Raw genomic sequence first — 16,921 nt, 5'->3', positions numbered from 1 at the left:
TACTTTTAAAACCTTTGAAGCAACCTATTCGACAACAAAAGCATTCCCTTTATCTTAGAATAGTTCGCCACCCGAATTCATTCAAGAGTTATAGAAAAAACTTTTTTCGGCGTAAATATGTAACTACACATGCGTCAGAAAATAAAGATGGATAATCACCTGCAAACGACGTGGCATTGCTTTCCTTGGTCCAGCGCTAGTCGGAGTTCTAGGATAGAATAGGGAGGGACAAGGTGATAAACATAAGCGAATATATATACTGTCTCGTGTAGCTAAGCAGACATTTTTCAGCTTAGAGCGCTTACAGCAGCAAAACAACAGAAAGATATTTAAGTTTGTCTTTAATTACATGTAGCTACTTCAGCAATGGGGCTTTAAGGTAATGTGAACAACAAAATGTTTACCTTCCCCCCTGTCTAGTAGATCGATTGGCTGCAGTTGTGATTTCGGGTTTCTAAAGAAAATAAAAACCCCAGTTTGCTGGCCGCCAGTCCATTTCATAATAGGCTCCGTTATCCAGTTTAATTATAAGATCAGTTTTTTGTTTGATAGCATGAAATGAACAAGCCTACCGGACTATTCATATCTTGAAGGATACCGTTAAGAAATTCATCTTCTTCAATGTTCACGTTTTTATTCTACATGATAAAAACATTTCCACAAATCGACTTGATTATTCAGTGCGATTTTCGTCTTTTGATAGATTTCGTCTTCTAATACTTGCCTTTATTTGACCATCTATAACTTATCCACTTGTTCGTAATTATCATAAGAAGAAAATCGCAAGGGACTTGGTTCAAGTATATAAACTAGTACAGTACATGTTTTATATTAAGCTACAATTTCAGCGGTGTACAACTGATGGGAATAAATATTTATTTTCATCATCTTAACGTTCTGCCCTTAGTCAATGTTGCTTAGAACGAAAGAATTGTTCAGCTACACACTTGTAAACGAGTTAAAATTCGGCCAATAGGAATGAAAAGATGTTGAGATGAAAAAATTTAAATTAAAAGTGCAGAGTGTCATCGAGTCCTCACTCCTAACAAATACTTCCTTGTAGAAATTTGAATGGAAGAGAACTTGCCTGATCAGGCTTTTTTGATTTCGAGCCCATGAGGAACATACTTTCGATTGTTTTCGGTTTAACCGCTGGTTTCTTGACATTCTATACGAAATAAGATATAGAGGCCGTGAAAATACTTCTTAAAACGCCCTAGTCACTTTTCGAGACAGAGGGTTGGGACATCAGCGCAACAAAACCTAATTAGGTAGTAAAATAATAGCATGAGATTCGGGGGGGGGTGATTGTTTATTTCTTTCCGCAATTCTGCGATACCACAGCAGTACAAACTTTTGGGTGCGTATAATATTTCGGCATTAATTACTTACAATTTTCTTTTTTTGTCCTTTCTTCGGGGCTACAAAACAACAATGTTAATCATATATACAGTTAGACGAAAAATACAGGAAATACGAGTTTCCAAAACGAAAACGGTTTCACTAGCCTAGGTTAAAACAGTGCCATTCATGAAATATATTGCCTGTCATACTACAGTACCTGCTGCAGACGGTTTTTCATCCAAATCTTCGTCGAATATTTCGCGTCCGTCGTCAACATAACCACCATCTAATGAAATTTTAAAAATGTTATCAGCGAATTCCCGTGCAATACTGATTTGGAAAATACGGATTTGAACACTAAATCGCGAACACACTCGATTTTTTTGGCAGACCTTTTTTCAATTAGCAATTCCACTTGCTTTGCATTTCGTATGGGAACGTATCTGATCATATAATATATGCATGCAGGATGACAAAAAACTTGTCAGTGTAAAGCGTGAGTAAGATTATGTGAACAATCATGTACATCGTGTGTATTTTTGGAAATTTGTGATATACAAACTCGAAACAAGAATGCAGAAAATATTGTAAATATTATTATTTTTTTATTTCGTGGCATAACATAACTGAACAGATCAAAGCGTCGCCATGTAAGCAGTGTTTTTGTTCGTTGAGCTAATGGAACGTCATTGGTCAAAATCTTATCTCATAACGAAATATATTCAGTTGTACTTTATTGCTTTAGTGAGTCTTCGCATACCAACTTCTTCAATAGTCCGTATATACCAACTTCTGTTCCAACTGACAAAAACTCGTATGGTTACGAGGCTATAGCGCAAACCCAGCTGAACCCAGGTAATGATACGCTTATGTATATGTAAGACCTACATATTAGCTTTTAAATCTTTCCAGCATCAACATTTTTCAAATCGCCTGGCTGTTTGCAATCGCAAACTTATATGAGAATGATATACTGTATTTCGCGTTGGTCATCATGATCGATCTGACATACAGGAAACAGAGGAAAATTTGCAGCCTCTTTTGAAAATCTGTTAAAGTTTCAACGCCGAACTTAGGGAATTCGTTCTTAATTTCAATAGTGTACTTTACAGTGACGTATTCCCTTAGGAACATAGTTTTGAGAATTTCATAAAGCGGAATCGAGCGTATACAAGCTAGATTAACCAATGGGATCGCCTGTTTCGCTGTAGTTAGCTAGTATATAATTTGTATCCCACACTTTTGCATACCATCATCAACAATCCAATCATCCTGAAGCTGGCGTTTTCTGACAACCTTACTGTATTCCGCCTCGTCAACTTCATCGTATACGTTGTCTATTTCATCAACCTGAATATCAAGAAATTACCCAACATTGCATACACATTTTACAGTCTTTCATGGCGTATAGATTGTTCGAAGGCTATATAAGGTAGGTGGAAAATTTTAAATAATATTACATATTATCAGTGCCTGAACATAGTGCTCCTGTTTTTTGTACACAATTTAGTAGTTGCAATTAATGGTTATATTATTGGGTTGAAGATGAATGAGAACTAATCCATGTAATGTTGGAAAATAGGAAGCTGGGAAAATATCTATTGAAAAATAACGAATGGCGGATTGGCGGTAATTTTGTTCATGTGGAGGCCGGCGAAGCTTGCCACGTCTCGAAGTGTAAACATGCCTTTTACATCCAATATTTTTTGTTGCCGTAGCAATTTTTATAAGTAGAGTTTTTTTTATAGCAAAGCTTGACACAAATCTCGAGTTGAAAAAGGTGTGTATTTCAACATTGGAAATTTTCTGGAAAAGTGCTAATAAGGCGGGGAGACTCTCGGCGCTAATCCCACTCCACAGAGGATTTCCCGCCAACGACAATAAGTGTGACATGCACCTGCCATCGTTTAATTAGTGTCTCACCGTGAACAGTTTCTCTAAGACAAACTTACCTCGTATTTTACTTTTTCGCCGCTTTCACGAGATTGTCTAATAGAAAAAGTGACGCGACTTTAAATAATTAAAAGAGGCCAATGGTTTCATATAAATCGTGGTATTTCGTATGCGCGCTTGCACGGAAATTGTTCCCAGATTCGGTAAAAATGTTAAAACCCAATACAAAAACGTGCAAAAGCTGAACATTTTTCAAGTCTATACTTTTATATTTTTAAATTTTTATAAGCTCTCTGTCTACAGCAGTCCAACTGTGGTCAACCTGCACTGTACCACCTTGCCTGGATCGAAAAATGGTTCATTCACTTGTACATGCGCCAGTTTGAGATTAAAAACACTATTAATTTACACTTTTTTCGCATAATTTCAAGCACAGGTTTCATGACATGGTTTTCCTAGAATTTAAGCGTACTTTTTTGCCTTTAGTTTTTCATCTGTCGCCAGTGTCATTATAGGGTATATTCATTTATACTCATTAGCATTACTTTTGTTTTCACACTTTTCACTAAAACTTTATCCACTCCAGAACTGTTGCTGAGCAGGGGCGGACTGGTCTATACCTGATTTACCTGCAGGAAAACTCAAAAAGGGGCGCCATTTGTACGTATCTCTAAGATGAGAAACAGTTATTGAAGATGCGTGTGCTTTCATGTTGAGTTTCAAAATACATGATTTAGATCAGGTTATCTTTCCTGTGTTTTACTTCAATGGTTTTATCATTTCCTCCATAATGTTCTCCAAAACGCCAAACGACATGTTAATCAGGAGCACACTGGTGAAATTTCCCCGGCATCCTTGTGGGCCAGTCTGCCCCTGCTGCTGAGTTTATACATATATTATATTTTGCCATAGATGGCCAGTAAACTTTATTCTAAAATGACATTGTGAATGTACTATTATAAATACACACTGCCATTTGTATTTGAATTTACAATTTTGAAATGCCTAGGCTAGGGCCCACAATTGAAAATGAAATTCAGTTGTTCCATAAAACCTACAGTATAATCCTTATATGGATAATATATTAAATTTTTATACTTTTTTAATTCTCATAAAAAAGAGAAAATCAGGCAACAAAAATTTATATGAGAAATGATATAGCTCACAAAATAAGAGTTATCAGCATATAAAGAATTACTAAATGTTTTGGGACTAACTTCCTCTGGTAAGTGAACTTTATTTTTCAAATAAGCTAAGCTAAAACTAAGCTAAAACTACTATTAAGTTTATACATATATTATTATTTCAAATAACCTTTGGTTGTCATGTTTGACAGCTTTTGACAATGGTTATTTGCTTGCTGTTTTACTTGGTTCTCGCTGTGATGGTAAAACTGATATACCTCAGTGTAACATGCTCATAATATTACAATTACAATATTGACAAGGTTAAAAAATTCTCACTTAATTTTCTTCAAAGCAGCACTGGCTCCTGTCTCCTTTTTTGATCTTCTACCACGCCGTGTAGCCACAGATTCTATGTGGGGAAAAAATGCAATGTGCTTACGTTCTAGGGCAGAAATAAGCCTTGTGGAAAGGTAATTTTGAGAGATACCATGCCTAGTGAGCATGAATAGTGAGTTCCATACTATATTAAAATGGTGGCATCATTATTAAGGTTGTCATGTCATGTTGTATAAAATTAGGTTTTGCTATAGGCTATACAGTCAAAAATTGTTTAAAAATATCATTCACAGTTCTCAAAAAACCACCATTACACCGATTATATACATAAACCACTCGGGCATGCAATCAGTTTTCCAGATCACCAACACCTTGTGATGCCAAGTTTGTACTTTGTAGCAATGTTGTTATCCAGGGGCACAACTTAAAGATGGTTGGGGGATGTCTATTCATATATTCAGTTCTTCCGGCCCAACAGACTTCTATTGTACAAGCCATCCGGTAGAACTGAATATACTAGTAAACAATCCACAATTATAATTTTAGCTTCAACACTGGTTATATGATAGCTATCAGAACAATCTTGAAGCAAGCAGTGTGAACAAATCTTGTTGCAAGCTTGTCAACAGACGTGTACAAACCTCATGATGGTATGAGGTACCAACATTGACACATTGTGGCATGTTTTGAAAAGAAGTAATGAGCGAAATATACGTCATTGATAACATGTAAATTCCCACTACAGTAGGGTCAACATTGTTGTGATCTATCATAACCACCCCAGATAACAGATTGACTTCTTCTGCCTGGATTAAATGACATTAGCTTCCTTAACTTCGTCGGAAAACTGTTCAGAAACTAAGCAACACACGTCTATGACGCTCACAGTATTTAAAAAATAGTTAAAATACGGTGTCTCATCATTAGTATAGATATAAACATGCTAATCTGTATATATATAGTTCTGTAATGAATATGTACGTATTCCAATACACCTAAAGCATGTTCTAGGTATCAAGCAGAAGTTAATAACACCACCAGTAACCTACCAACATCCAGTGAGCTGTCGTCGACACTTTCGTCTTTCGTTGGCGCCATATTTAGTTCTTTAATTGAAATTTTGGCGCGAAGCCGCGAACGTCGCGAAACTTAAAGCTTTGGTACACATGGCGTCATACGGGGAAAATTGGGGACATCGGTTAATATCTCGTAAGTGCGGATTATTGTTTGCGGAAAGCGGAAATAGTGGCATGCATTTAAGAGTATGCGTTTTAGGACTTGCTCGTTAATTTTACTTTTTGTAGTCGACTCATTCAAGTTTTAAACGTAACCCTTACAACCACATACCTTCCTGTATATAGTTGACCTTTTCACCTGATGACTGTGCCAGGCTTTAGGCGCAATCCTATAAGGTACTGTAATAGGTAAGAATAATTGTTGTGAAATAAGGTCAAGAGAAAGCCATGCAATATTAAGATGCGTTGTTAGTAGAATATCCTTTTTTAACGGGGATTTAATTTTAGTTCAAGTCGGAACGAGACTAAGATCATGGTGTGTCAATTATCTTCGCAGTAAAAAATGTTTATCGGAAAGATCATCACTGGTAAGATCTTTTGAAATCCTAACTTCATCAGTGTCACTTTCAGTTTCTTCAACCATTTGATTTAATCTCCTTAACGCCACTCACTTTCGCAGGGGTTCTCAACGATATTCGGGACGGGATCTGTCTTACTCTAACCAGGGCAAAGTAAAGTACACAGGTATTGTAAATAATAGCTCTTGTTGAAAAGAACCGACACCGGCCTTTCTAATCATGTTTATTTTTTAGAGCTATAATAAGCTAAATGTGCTTCGAATAACCACTGATCCCGTAAATACATTTATTTTTTATTCTTATAGCTATTAAATAGTCATTAAAATAATCTTTATAGTTATTGTTTTATTAATCTAGTAATTTAAAAATACGCTTAATTTTGTTCCATTATTCTCTACCTTCGTACTCAGGCGTTTTTGTTTTGAGCCATCAAGCCCTTTTCACATGCAAGAGGATTTGTCAGCATGCAGAAATCGACTTCAGTGTTCTACGCCCTTGAGCGATAACGAGCTTAACGGCTGTCTGAAAATTTACGCCTAGGTACAAGGGAGTTCAAAATGTAGTTTAGTTTGAGAACTAATTATACATGATCAACGCTATGCGTGACGGTAGTTGATTATTTGAGAGTTGTGGTGGTGCTATGTTCAGGAGCGATTGCCACGAACTGCTTACAAAATAAATCGCTCCTGAACACAACCATATCGCAACCCAAAGTAACTCAACTACCTTCACGCTCGAAAGGTAGTGGTAAGGTAAGGTCTACTTGGAATATTCGAAACGAATCCGTCCAAGCTGAACCAAAATACAGACGGCAAAACTGACCTATCTTGTACTAGAAAGCATTTGTCAAAGTTCTTAATAAGTTAAAGGAGCGAAATTAAATTTCCGATATTCGATAACTGCCTAGAAAAAGAAAGCCTAAGTTTTACCAAGTAGGTTGAAAGAAATGAAGGTAATGATAACTCAGTTTTGCCGAGGATCTGTCCTCTCATTGGCTAATATTCTTTCTCAGTTTGCATGGTTGATCTTCATAGTTGGTTTTACGTACGTAAACATAAGCGTGGTTATCAGTAGCGTAACCAGTCTGACAATTTGTCCCACTATGCTAATATTATGGTACTCATTGAATGTGAAAACAATAAATTTCTGAAGACATAAATAATTATAAAAATTATAATAACTCGAAATTTACATAGTGGGGCAAAATCGTCGACTGGCTACGCCACTGGTGGTTATCCTATTAGGCAGCGTTCCACCTGTTTCGATTAAAAAATCTCAACAATCTAGATTGCTAGATCCAGCAATATTTCTAGGTCAGTTGACATACAAGTGGTAGCTGTGGTTGTGGCCAGGATTCGAGTGCCCACAGAATCATTAACATATTTACTCATTGGTGTAATCTGCACTGTGAATCGTGATAAAATTAAAACGGAGCTCATGCAACTTCTCGCTAGGTACGACTAGTTTTGGCACTGGGTATTTCAACACTACCCTCGTCCTCCATCTGAACATCTGATTTAGGACTGGACGATTCCTCATTGTCAGACTCGTCCCCACTGATCTCCGCGGTATAACTGAATTCATCAACCGATCCAGAATGCGTAGGTGATGGCGAAAGCGCACGAGAGATGGCAGTCTGCATGTTCATAGATTTATCTTCCAGCCATGTTTTCTAATGGTTAAAAAATGGAAAATCAATTCAATATCTTCGTCTTTAAATACTCCATTAAATATGCCATTGCATTATAAACTTAACTTACACCCCCTTTCATTTTATTCCGAAATCTATATCTTGGGGCGAGGGGTATTGGAAAGAAGGTGGTATGGAGAGAGGGCCTTGGAATTTTTTTCGTTTTATTTGCGTACGTTTTGATAAAATTTGAGAAATTTTGAAAAAAATTGCTTAAACTTTCTCAAGTTGCAAGGAATAACTTTACGATTGAAACACATGCCGTACAAGTGACCATGCGATCGATCATGTGGGGGGATGATGGATAATGTAACCAGTGTGGTAGGGTATGTGTGGTAATTTTCGAATGTTGAAGACTGTTTTAACGCCTTTCGGTTTGTCTTACTTCAGACTATATGCAACTATGTATATTCCTTAAACAAAACTAATAGCTTCAACATTTTTATGTATAATATTCTTGAAATGGTGTTTCAATTTTAGACATTTATAAGTTAATTGCATTGATGAAGGCCTGGGTTAGCGGACCGAAAGCTCTGCATGTAACAAATACACGTGGTTTAATATTGTGATGGTGCTACTATAGGAGTTACAAACCGGGTAAGATGAAAAGTTAACTTGACCACGGTGGGAATTGAACCCGCAGCCTTTGGTTTGCTAGTCCAATGCTCTTCCAACTGAGTACTAACTAGGTAAAGTCGGTTCGAATAGGAGCTCAAACTAGTCCCTTTCATATCTGTGTCTTAAAGTGTTAATGATAATGCATATGACCCAGGTACACCACTCAAATGATTGATGATCCCTGTTTCGCCCTTTTTAATTGATTATTTCCCTTATTGTGGTGTTACCTATATACTGGACTGCGAGGATTGAGGGGTAAAGAGGTACCTCCTAATGCGCCTCTTTTTGGCTGGATGATGACCATTGAAATGCCCGATTTGTTGACAACTATATCATCATCTGCTGACGCATGAGATGCAAGAGTTTATACGTCAATCGTACCAAAAATAACAAGTTACATTACCTGGCTTCTAACAAATGAAATCACTCTCGTGACCTGTATATATTATATATATATATATATATATATATATATATATATATATATATATATATATATAAATATATATATATATATATATATATATATATATATATATATATATTTATAACCCACAGCACTAACTGTAGAATGCATGAAAGTCCCTCATTAAAATGTATTTAAAATTTTTGTTAAAATTTTATTTTAAATTATAATTTATTACCGCAAGCTTTGCATTATTGCGTTATTACTATTTTTTTCTGTTAATTTTATATTAATATCGATATTACTGTTATATTCTATGAATTTTACATTAATATCATTATTACTGTTTTATTCTATGAATTTTATATTAATATCGTTACTACTGTTTTATTCTATGAATTTCACATTAATATCGTTATTACTGTTTCATTCTATAAATTTTATATTAATATCGTTATTACTGTTTTATTCTATGAATTATAATATATTAATATCGTTATTACTGTTTTATTCTACGAATTTTATATTAATATCATTATTACATTTTACATATTGATATCGTTATTACGGTTTATTATGCTCATTCAATTTTATAAGTTTGTAAAACATCAAATGACTTTACGACAGTATTTTAGTTTTTTTAAAAGTTTAATGTATTTCAATTTCATTTAATTTTAGTTTGGAATATATTTTATTAATTTCTACTACAATTACTTTACAATTACTTCAATAAATTTTATTTAAAGATACATATCATTATTTAAATGAATGATTTTAAAAAAGCTATTTACCTATTTATGATAGATTTATCCTCAATTTGAGACTAACGTTAAATTTAGAATTTTCTTCACCGTCGTTGCAATTTCAACGACGCATGCTTATAGTATTACAAGTGAAACTGCTGAACGCTGATGTTTGCGGTTTGGTGGAAACAGGATGAACAATGTTCTGCATTCTCAAACATGGGTGTCAATATTGTTTTTCCAAACACACTGTATATATGAAACGGGCGAAAAACTGCAGGAGAAACCTATCAAGGACACTGGTCTATTTGGTGCCTTGAAATCATTTGGGATTATGCCTTGAAATCATTTGGGATTAAAACGCTTAAATTTTCTCTAATTCATCATTACTATCCTCACTGCTATTATCATTGTCATCAGCGGGAAAATATGATCTGTAAAGGCCTACCAGTGTCCCATCGCGGCCAAACATGTCCAGAAATCCACCAATAATGTCGCGCGATTTCTCCTCCCACTTGCTGATGATGTTATCTTTAATTTCGCCCCACTTCGCCTTTGCCCTCAGCTCCTTCTCCTGCAGCGGGAAATTATATTTTCGATCCAAAATTTGTTTATGAAATATGTTTTTGAAATCTTAGCATTTAAGTTAGTATATAGTAAAACAAAACGCTATCATTTAATTGCTGATAAATTCAGTTATATAGAGAATTGCTCTCTTTGTTTTAGTAATCAGCAAGACTGCATGATCTTGAATTCAGAAATTGAAGCGAGATTACATAGAGGGTTGCTAAAAAACATAGTCCATATTTGACTTTAATTATGGAAGAATGCGTTTCAGTATGGGAGACATAATCCCTTACCCGCGTAGACAATTTCAAAAATATAATTTATGAAAGTCTTTGGAAAACAATAGAGACATCTTGCAATTGCAATCTTAAAATTTCAAACATGTTAAACAGGGCACTATACCACTTAACTGGTGATATTTCTGTTAGAAACTTATAACTTCCTGTTAGAGCGGGTTGTTTAAAAGAAATACTTCGATGTAAGTTTTCAAAGGAAGTACATTAATGCTTAAGATGTAACTTAGGCTTTCGAACGCATTTCGAACAAGCAGTCCCCTGGCGCTTAAAACAAACCGATATTGACAACAAATGCTATACCTTGATGAGGCTGACATTCATTTCCTCCCGCGTGTAACCCCTCTTCAAATTTCTCCTCACGTAGTTATCATAGTCGCGTATGACACGGGCGATGAGATCCGATGTTGAGATGCCCTCGGTTCGCTGGGTCGGCAGAAACCTGCCCATATCTTTAATGCCTTTATACACATCATCGTGATCAACGGACTTGTAAGGCACGTCATCGTGGGCCACGAAATCTATCTGTAAATATAGCATTCTTTACTTGAGGTCATGTTCAAGAGGCAGGCCTCGCATGCTGCTGTACCTTGCAAACGGTGTTATAGTAAACCTAGTTTCCATTTATAAACTATGTGCACACGGTAACGCTTTCGGGCGTTTTCACATTCACTTTCATGCCAAAACGGTTTCAATTTTCAAACACCGTCAATTTACAATAGAAGTTGAAGCTAATTTAACATATTAAGCATATTTTTCCTTGACTTGTGTGAACAGGGCATGGGTAAACAGTAAAACAGACAAAAACGATTTTGAAAACGCTCGAAAACGACGCTCGTGTGCACATAGCTATAGTCACAACTGTGGTGAACAAGTCATTTTCACCGATGAGAAATTTGTAAATGATGAGATGAGAAATGTAAATTTTTCTTTATTTCTGTATTCAAATCGGCCATTGTTCAATCAATCACTGCACACACATAGAAATATTCTATCAGATTAGCCACCTTGACACGTTCACAATCCTTACGCCTACTGAAATGGAAACCATGCAGGCATAATAGTGAGTAAGATATCTGCATGGGAATGTTCGTAAAAATAGGAGGTCGTGTAAAATAGTACAGTAATACACTTCAATTAATGTACTAGTTGTTATGTACTGCAATGTGTTATGTACTGTTATGTACTGTAATGTACACTGAAATGTATTAAATAGAAAACGAATCAGTAGTGTTGATGACATATGCATTAAAATGCATAGTAAACAGGCATAAAACGCGTCTGCAATGCATGAACACTGTTTCTTCTGACTGGTGTGTCTATTGCTAACTTCAATAGGTCTGGCTTATCGCTGAATAAATAAGATATATTTATCTAAAACGGATGACATATACCTTATATCGCTTTAAATGTTCTGGAGTAACAACCCAGGGCGCATCTGGTACGATCTCATCGACATACCGGCAATGACTGACGGCATCGTATCTTTCTTCATCAGTAAGTACTGTAAATCCTTTATACTTGTGGGTCATTTTGTCGCTGCACACTGAAACATTTTCAGAAGATATAAGGTCCTAGCCTTATATGGCCTCAACAAATGGAGCTTACCATATATTCAGGCTACTTAAACCAGTATTCAAACCCACTATTTGAACCACTCATAGACCAGAATGATTCTAATTGTTACAGTTTAGTTCAGTGTATAAGTTACTCAGAGATGAATCACGATTTATGTCTAATATTATATATACTTACATCCAACAATTAAATGAACATTTTCAAACATATTCTTCGCCTGTAGAAATGCTCTAGAATGTCCGCTATGGAAGAGATCGCATATTCCATCCATATATATCCTAATTGGTCGTTTCACTGGAACAAAAGTAATAAGGTTGTGGTCAGAGAAAATTTACTACAACTCGACTCATATCTATTTTTGTCGCTCCAGCTCAATATCGGAACGAAAAAGTGCATCCTCGATATACTGACTGGTTTTCTCATATTGAGAAAAAATTCACATGGTAAAATCTTAGGTACAGCATACAATGTAAATGTATATGTATACACTGTAAATGCATGCGCTGTGAAAGGCTAAAAGCAGTACCAAATTTATTGGAACAATTTTCATTGGTTAAAATAACTAAAAATTTAGTTAAAACAACCAATTTTTATAAAAAAGGCCAATTTTTATAAAAAAGGTATGAATCTGAGACAACCAAATTAGTTGTTTCAACAATTTTTACGGATTTTTATAGACTTCTGGCAGTATAGCCGGAAATGCGATCCGCGAATTCCCAACGTGAATACAAATAATCAACGCCGAGTAATGGTTTACAGTTCAACGAAAAACCTAAATCTAAAACTCCCCGCTGACAAGCATGTCCTCAGCTACGAGGAAAAATTACAAAAGAGATGGAAAGAAAATCGTCATACAAAATATACTCAACCTTTTCCAGCTTTGATGTCTTCCACCAAAAGTGGTTTATCGAGGTCATAGTCGTCGTCATCGTCGTCACAGGGTACAGCAAAAGGCGCTGGCCTCACATACTGCAAATATACAATAAGACATACTGACATATCTTTCATAGGTACGACCTTAACATCTATGGCTGGAGTGTAAACATCGACGGTCACAACCAAACGACTGCGCGCATATTTTATCACTGCATGTAATCGATCCAATATAATAAACGTTTCCTTCCCTATCATCATGTCCTGGTTTTCACCAAATCAAACTGTATTTGCGACCAGTGGGGTAGCCAGCCTAACGATTTTGTCCCGCTATGTAAATTTCGAGTTATTATGTAATTTTTCATGTCTTTAGAAATTTATTGTTTTCACAATCAATAAACACCAAAATATTAGGATAGCGGGAAAAATTGTCAGGCTGGCTACGCTACTGTTTACGACTGACAATAGACTAGCTGCAAGTTAGCCATTGACAGCCCGGTCAGCCCTTGTATTTCCCTCTTATAAATATAGCCCTCGTTTTAAATAACCTGCGCTGTTTTGTAGCGCCTGCCAATCTTCTGCTTTTATTTATAAACTTTCTCCGGCTAAAAGCACAAGCAAAAACACTCCTCTACCTCAATGAAGCACCCGCATGCATGGACCTATGGTTTGTTGCCATTCTCCGTGCTGACCTGCCTGTTTTAGACTGCGCTGGATTTTGCATATTATATATATATATATATATTATATATTATATATATTATATTATATATATATATATATATTATATATATATATATATATATATATATATTACTATGTAATTGCTTTTTAAAAAAATACATTGACTTTTACGCACTGAATATAACTATGGTGATTATTTTTGTCACGCTAAATATTTGTTACACGCGCACTCTAACATTCCTCTTTTGCGCATTTTTTTCCCTGGTAACAGCTGACGAGCCATAAAATCCGAGAATACAGCCATGGCAACTATTAATAGCAATTTCAACTAAGGTTGGCTTAAACATATATAGGGAACTGTATATTCCCATCATTCTTTTAGCGCATTGTACCATCGGCGCCGATGTCGACCTAACGGGGACCGCGGATCCCGCGGAACAGGGTGGCTCGCTGGGCTTTAGCCCCAACAATAATTTCAAGCTAAACATATATCAACAAACGGCCTATATTTCAAACTAAACTTATATCAACCATCAAGAGAATTACAATCTCCTAACAGCATACGCAAATAAAACACTACAGAATTGTGCTGCTAAACGTTTTTATTTCAATAGAATTTGTTTCAATTCGGAAATCAAATACATATATATGTCTTTCAACTAAACCAAAATTCTTTCTCTGGAAATTCTATAAACTGAAATTTCTTCAACCCAGGGCCTGTGTTTTAAGGATATAAGGAAATCATTACATAGATAGTGGATAATATATATATATATATATATATATATATATATATATATATATATATATATATATATATATATACCCATTTGGAAAAACGTTGGCTGCAGATAGATAGATAGATAGATACTCAAAATCTAATTAAAATTGCATATGATTACATTTGCATGGGATTACATTCATATTACACAACAGAAGTCACCATTGCGCTCTGGTGATAGCCGAGAGGCTACATTGAAATGAAGAAATGAAATGTGTATATATTGTATATATTTTATTATAATTATACCTTTCCCTCTTTTGCACTCATCATCATGATTCAGAACTTTCCAATAGCCACAGGTATCAATAAAAAGCCTAGTATTAGTCTAGTATTTACCTAAAACTGATTAGCCACATATGACATAATTCATACAGTATTGCAAAAAACAATAAGGTGTTATTGCACTTGACAAATATGAATATCAAATAATTTAAAATTAGTTTACCAGGGGTACCAATTCACATATCACAAAATGCACAACACTCCCCAGTTAAGATGTTTGTTGTTGTCAGAAAAAAATTGTCTTAATTCATGTAGGTCGCATTGATTGATGGTATAGGTTTGAGTAGCATTTACTTAGTATTTTCACAATGTTTTATGCTTTCATAACTGTCTAGAGTATGAATGTTTAAAGCTTAAATTGAAGACAGAGATAGCTATACCAGAATCAACAACTTTGTAGATTTGCTAGCTATCAAATGAAACATTGAAATCATTACTCTGCAACGTACGTAGTATTTAAGGATGAAATGTGTTCTGTAGCAGAGAGCAGATGCATGCTTTTATTTACAGCAGATTTTGTGTCATTGGACTGGTATGGATACTAATTATGATTTTTAATGAATATAATTTAGGGAACATTTTCAAATATAAATTTTAATTCAGATTGATAAAATCTTTGAGAAATGGATTCAAAGGTGCCGGATTCAATCCAAATGTATACCTAAGCTGCAATGGGGCATTTATTAGCTGAGGATATTTAACAGTTATTCTCCGAACTCGAGTCGTATATGAGCTGATAGCCGACGAGGTGCGTAGCAACGAGAGTGAGCAGAATAACTGTTTTATTATATACACAAACTTTGTCGCCCTTTCGGTGCATTTTGGTTTGCTATTATCATCTAGGCTTGGATTTCTATTTCACTCAACTCCCCAAATCTTTCCACCATTTTGTTTACTTTCTCTACTAGACAGATATGAGCTAATATTTGTCTAGTAGCCAACCAATGAAATTGCAGCATACCTCATATCTGACGCTTGTGTATAAAATAAAGCAAGATATATCTATTACATTAGAATGTTCACAATAAAAAATATTAGCCATGAAGTGTTTCACTATAATAATACTTAAACTCTTAAAATAATCATTAATGGTATAGTTACATTAAATGTCAAACTAAATACAAATTTCTATATGATTCTCGAAAAACGTGGCTTTCTCCTGCTTTCAAACAAAGTTGTTTTAAATATAAGTGTTACAAAGTAGTTAATAATTAACTTGTGTACATGGAACATTGGGGAAAGGTTTGAAAAATAAACAATGGTTTTGTTCTGTTGAAATAGAAAGATTTTGAAACCACGTTCTAATCAAGTTTCCAATCGGGGCAATATTAATATTCATTTAATGTTACAATTGCAAACATTTAATACACCGGTATTGGTAGTATGGTTGATATATATACTATATAGCAGGTACGCACGCAGTCTAGGCTAGCTGTGAATGTGCTGTTATTAATCCTACGGCAATTGTTCCACACAGAAACATTCAAATTCTCAGTACTACAGCTAAAAGTGATATGGAGTATGCATGTTATGGCGTTTTAAGATAACAATACAGAAAGCAGCACAGCCACAGCATAAGTGGAATAAAAAGTTGAATAGTCTCAATAGACAATAGGGATAGGAACACGAGGGATAGTAGTTAACACACGTCAACAATGTGGGTTGCTTACCGAGTTTCGCCCATCTACTTCGTCTTCCGTACGCTTTCTTTTCCTAGTTTGACTATGTTCAGTCATCATCGACTGATGTGGACTTCGATCACTTGCCGAGGCCATTTTCAAGTCTTCCTCTTTCCAGTTGTCATCGCCAATCAACCATGCCGGCTTTCAAGGTGCAAACCGGCACGGACACCTGCGTCGCGGGTTAAGCTCACGCTTTCAAGCTGGGCGCTTATGTCCTGCTTTCAAGAGGAGGGTTCTGGTCCCCCCCCCCCCCTCAAGCGCCATCACTGATTAACTGAACAGATTACCCCAAAAATATATGGTCGAACCTAGATCATAAAAGTTAGAGATGGATAAGCAACTCATCAGTTGTATGCCTTTTGTCTCAATGAAGCTCATCTGTATTTTTATGCGTGACCCAAATTTGGGTTTTACCGCCAAGAAATTA

At 35.5% G+C, this 16,921-nt stretch overlaps 2 protein-coding genes across 3 annotated transcripts in view; both read right to left on the bottom strand.

The window, feature by feature from the left end:
- The window catches only part of LOC114526328 (DNA polymerase alpha catalytic subunit-like), a 30,095-nt gene extending 24,297 nt beyond the window's left edge, over positions 1 to 5,798 (bottom strand). The window contains exons 1-10 of the mRNA XM_028547913.1: positions 5,750 to 5,798; positions 4,701 to 4,773; positions 3,297 to 3,333; positions 2,595 to 2,694; positions 1,562 to 1,630; positions 1,393 to 1,421; positions 1,088 to 1,168; positions 573 to 638; positions 405 to 454; positions 160 to 208 (exon numbers count right to left, since the gene is read on the bottom strand). Coding sequence (XP_028403714.1) covers positions 160 to 208; positions 405 to 454; positions 573 to 638; positions 1,088 to 1,168; positions 1,393 to 1,421; positions 1,562 to 1,630; positions 2,595 to 2,694; positions 3,297 to 3,333; positions 4,701 to 4,773; positions 5,750 to 5,798 — 603 coding nt within the window. The remainder of the gene's footprint in view (positions 1 to 159; positions 209 to 404; positions 455 to 572; positions 639 to 1,087; positions 1,169 to 1,392; positions 1,422 to 1,561; positions 1,631 to 2,594; positions 2,695 to 3,296; positions 3,334 to 4,700; positions 4,774 to 5,749) is intronic.
- A 720-nt stretch (positions 5,799 to 6,518) lies between these two features.
- Positions 6,519 to 16,622, bottom strand: LOC114527243 (choline-phosphate cytidylyltransferase A-like). 2 transcript variants are annotated; one of them, XM_028548906.1, is made up of 7 exons: positions 14,777 to 14,929; positions 13,059 to 13,158; positions 12,367 to 12,483; positions 12,006 to 12,157; positions 10,915 to 11,136; positions 10,200 to 10,325; positions 6,519 to 7,966 (listed from the first exon to the last, which is right to left on the bottom strand). In XM_028548906.1, exons 1-7 carry the CDS (start codon positions 14,801 to 14,803, stop codon positions 7,745 to 7,747), a joined length of 966 nt encoding a protein of 321 aa, XP_028404707.1. In that variant the 5' UTR covers positions 14,804 to 14,929; the 3' UTR covers positions 6,519 to 7,744. The 2 variants fall into 2 exon arrangements, with proteins under 2 accessions (XP_028404707.1, XP_028404699.1); XM_028548898.1 differs by lacking the exon at positions 14,777 to 14,929 and adding an exon at positions 16,483 to 16,622 and having other exon boundaries at positions 6,520 to 7,966.
- Between the last annotated feature and the right edge of the window lie 299 nt (positions 16,623 to 16,921).

Source organism: Dendronephthya gigantea, unplaced genomic scaffold, assembly GCF_004324835.1.
Source record: "Dendronephthya gigantea isolate DGI-Jeju-01 unplaced genomic scaffold, DenGig_1.0 000001F, whole genome shotgun sequence".
Classification (NCBI taxonomy): domain Eukaryota; kingdom Metazoa; phylum Cnidaria; class Anthozoa; order Malacalcyonacea; family Nephtheidae; genus Dendronephthya; species Dendronephthya gigantea.
This window is presented reverse-complemented; position numbering and strand designations above follow the sequence as displayed.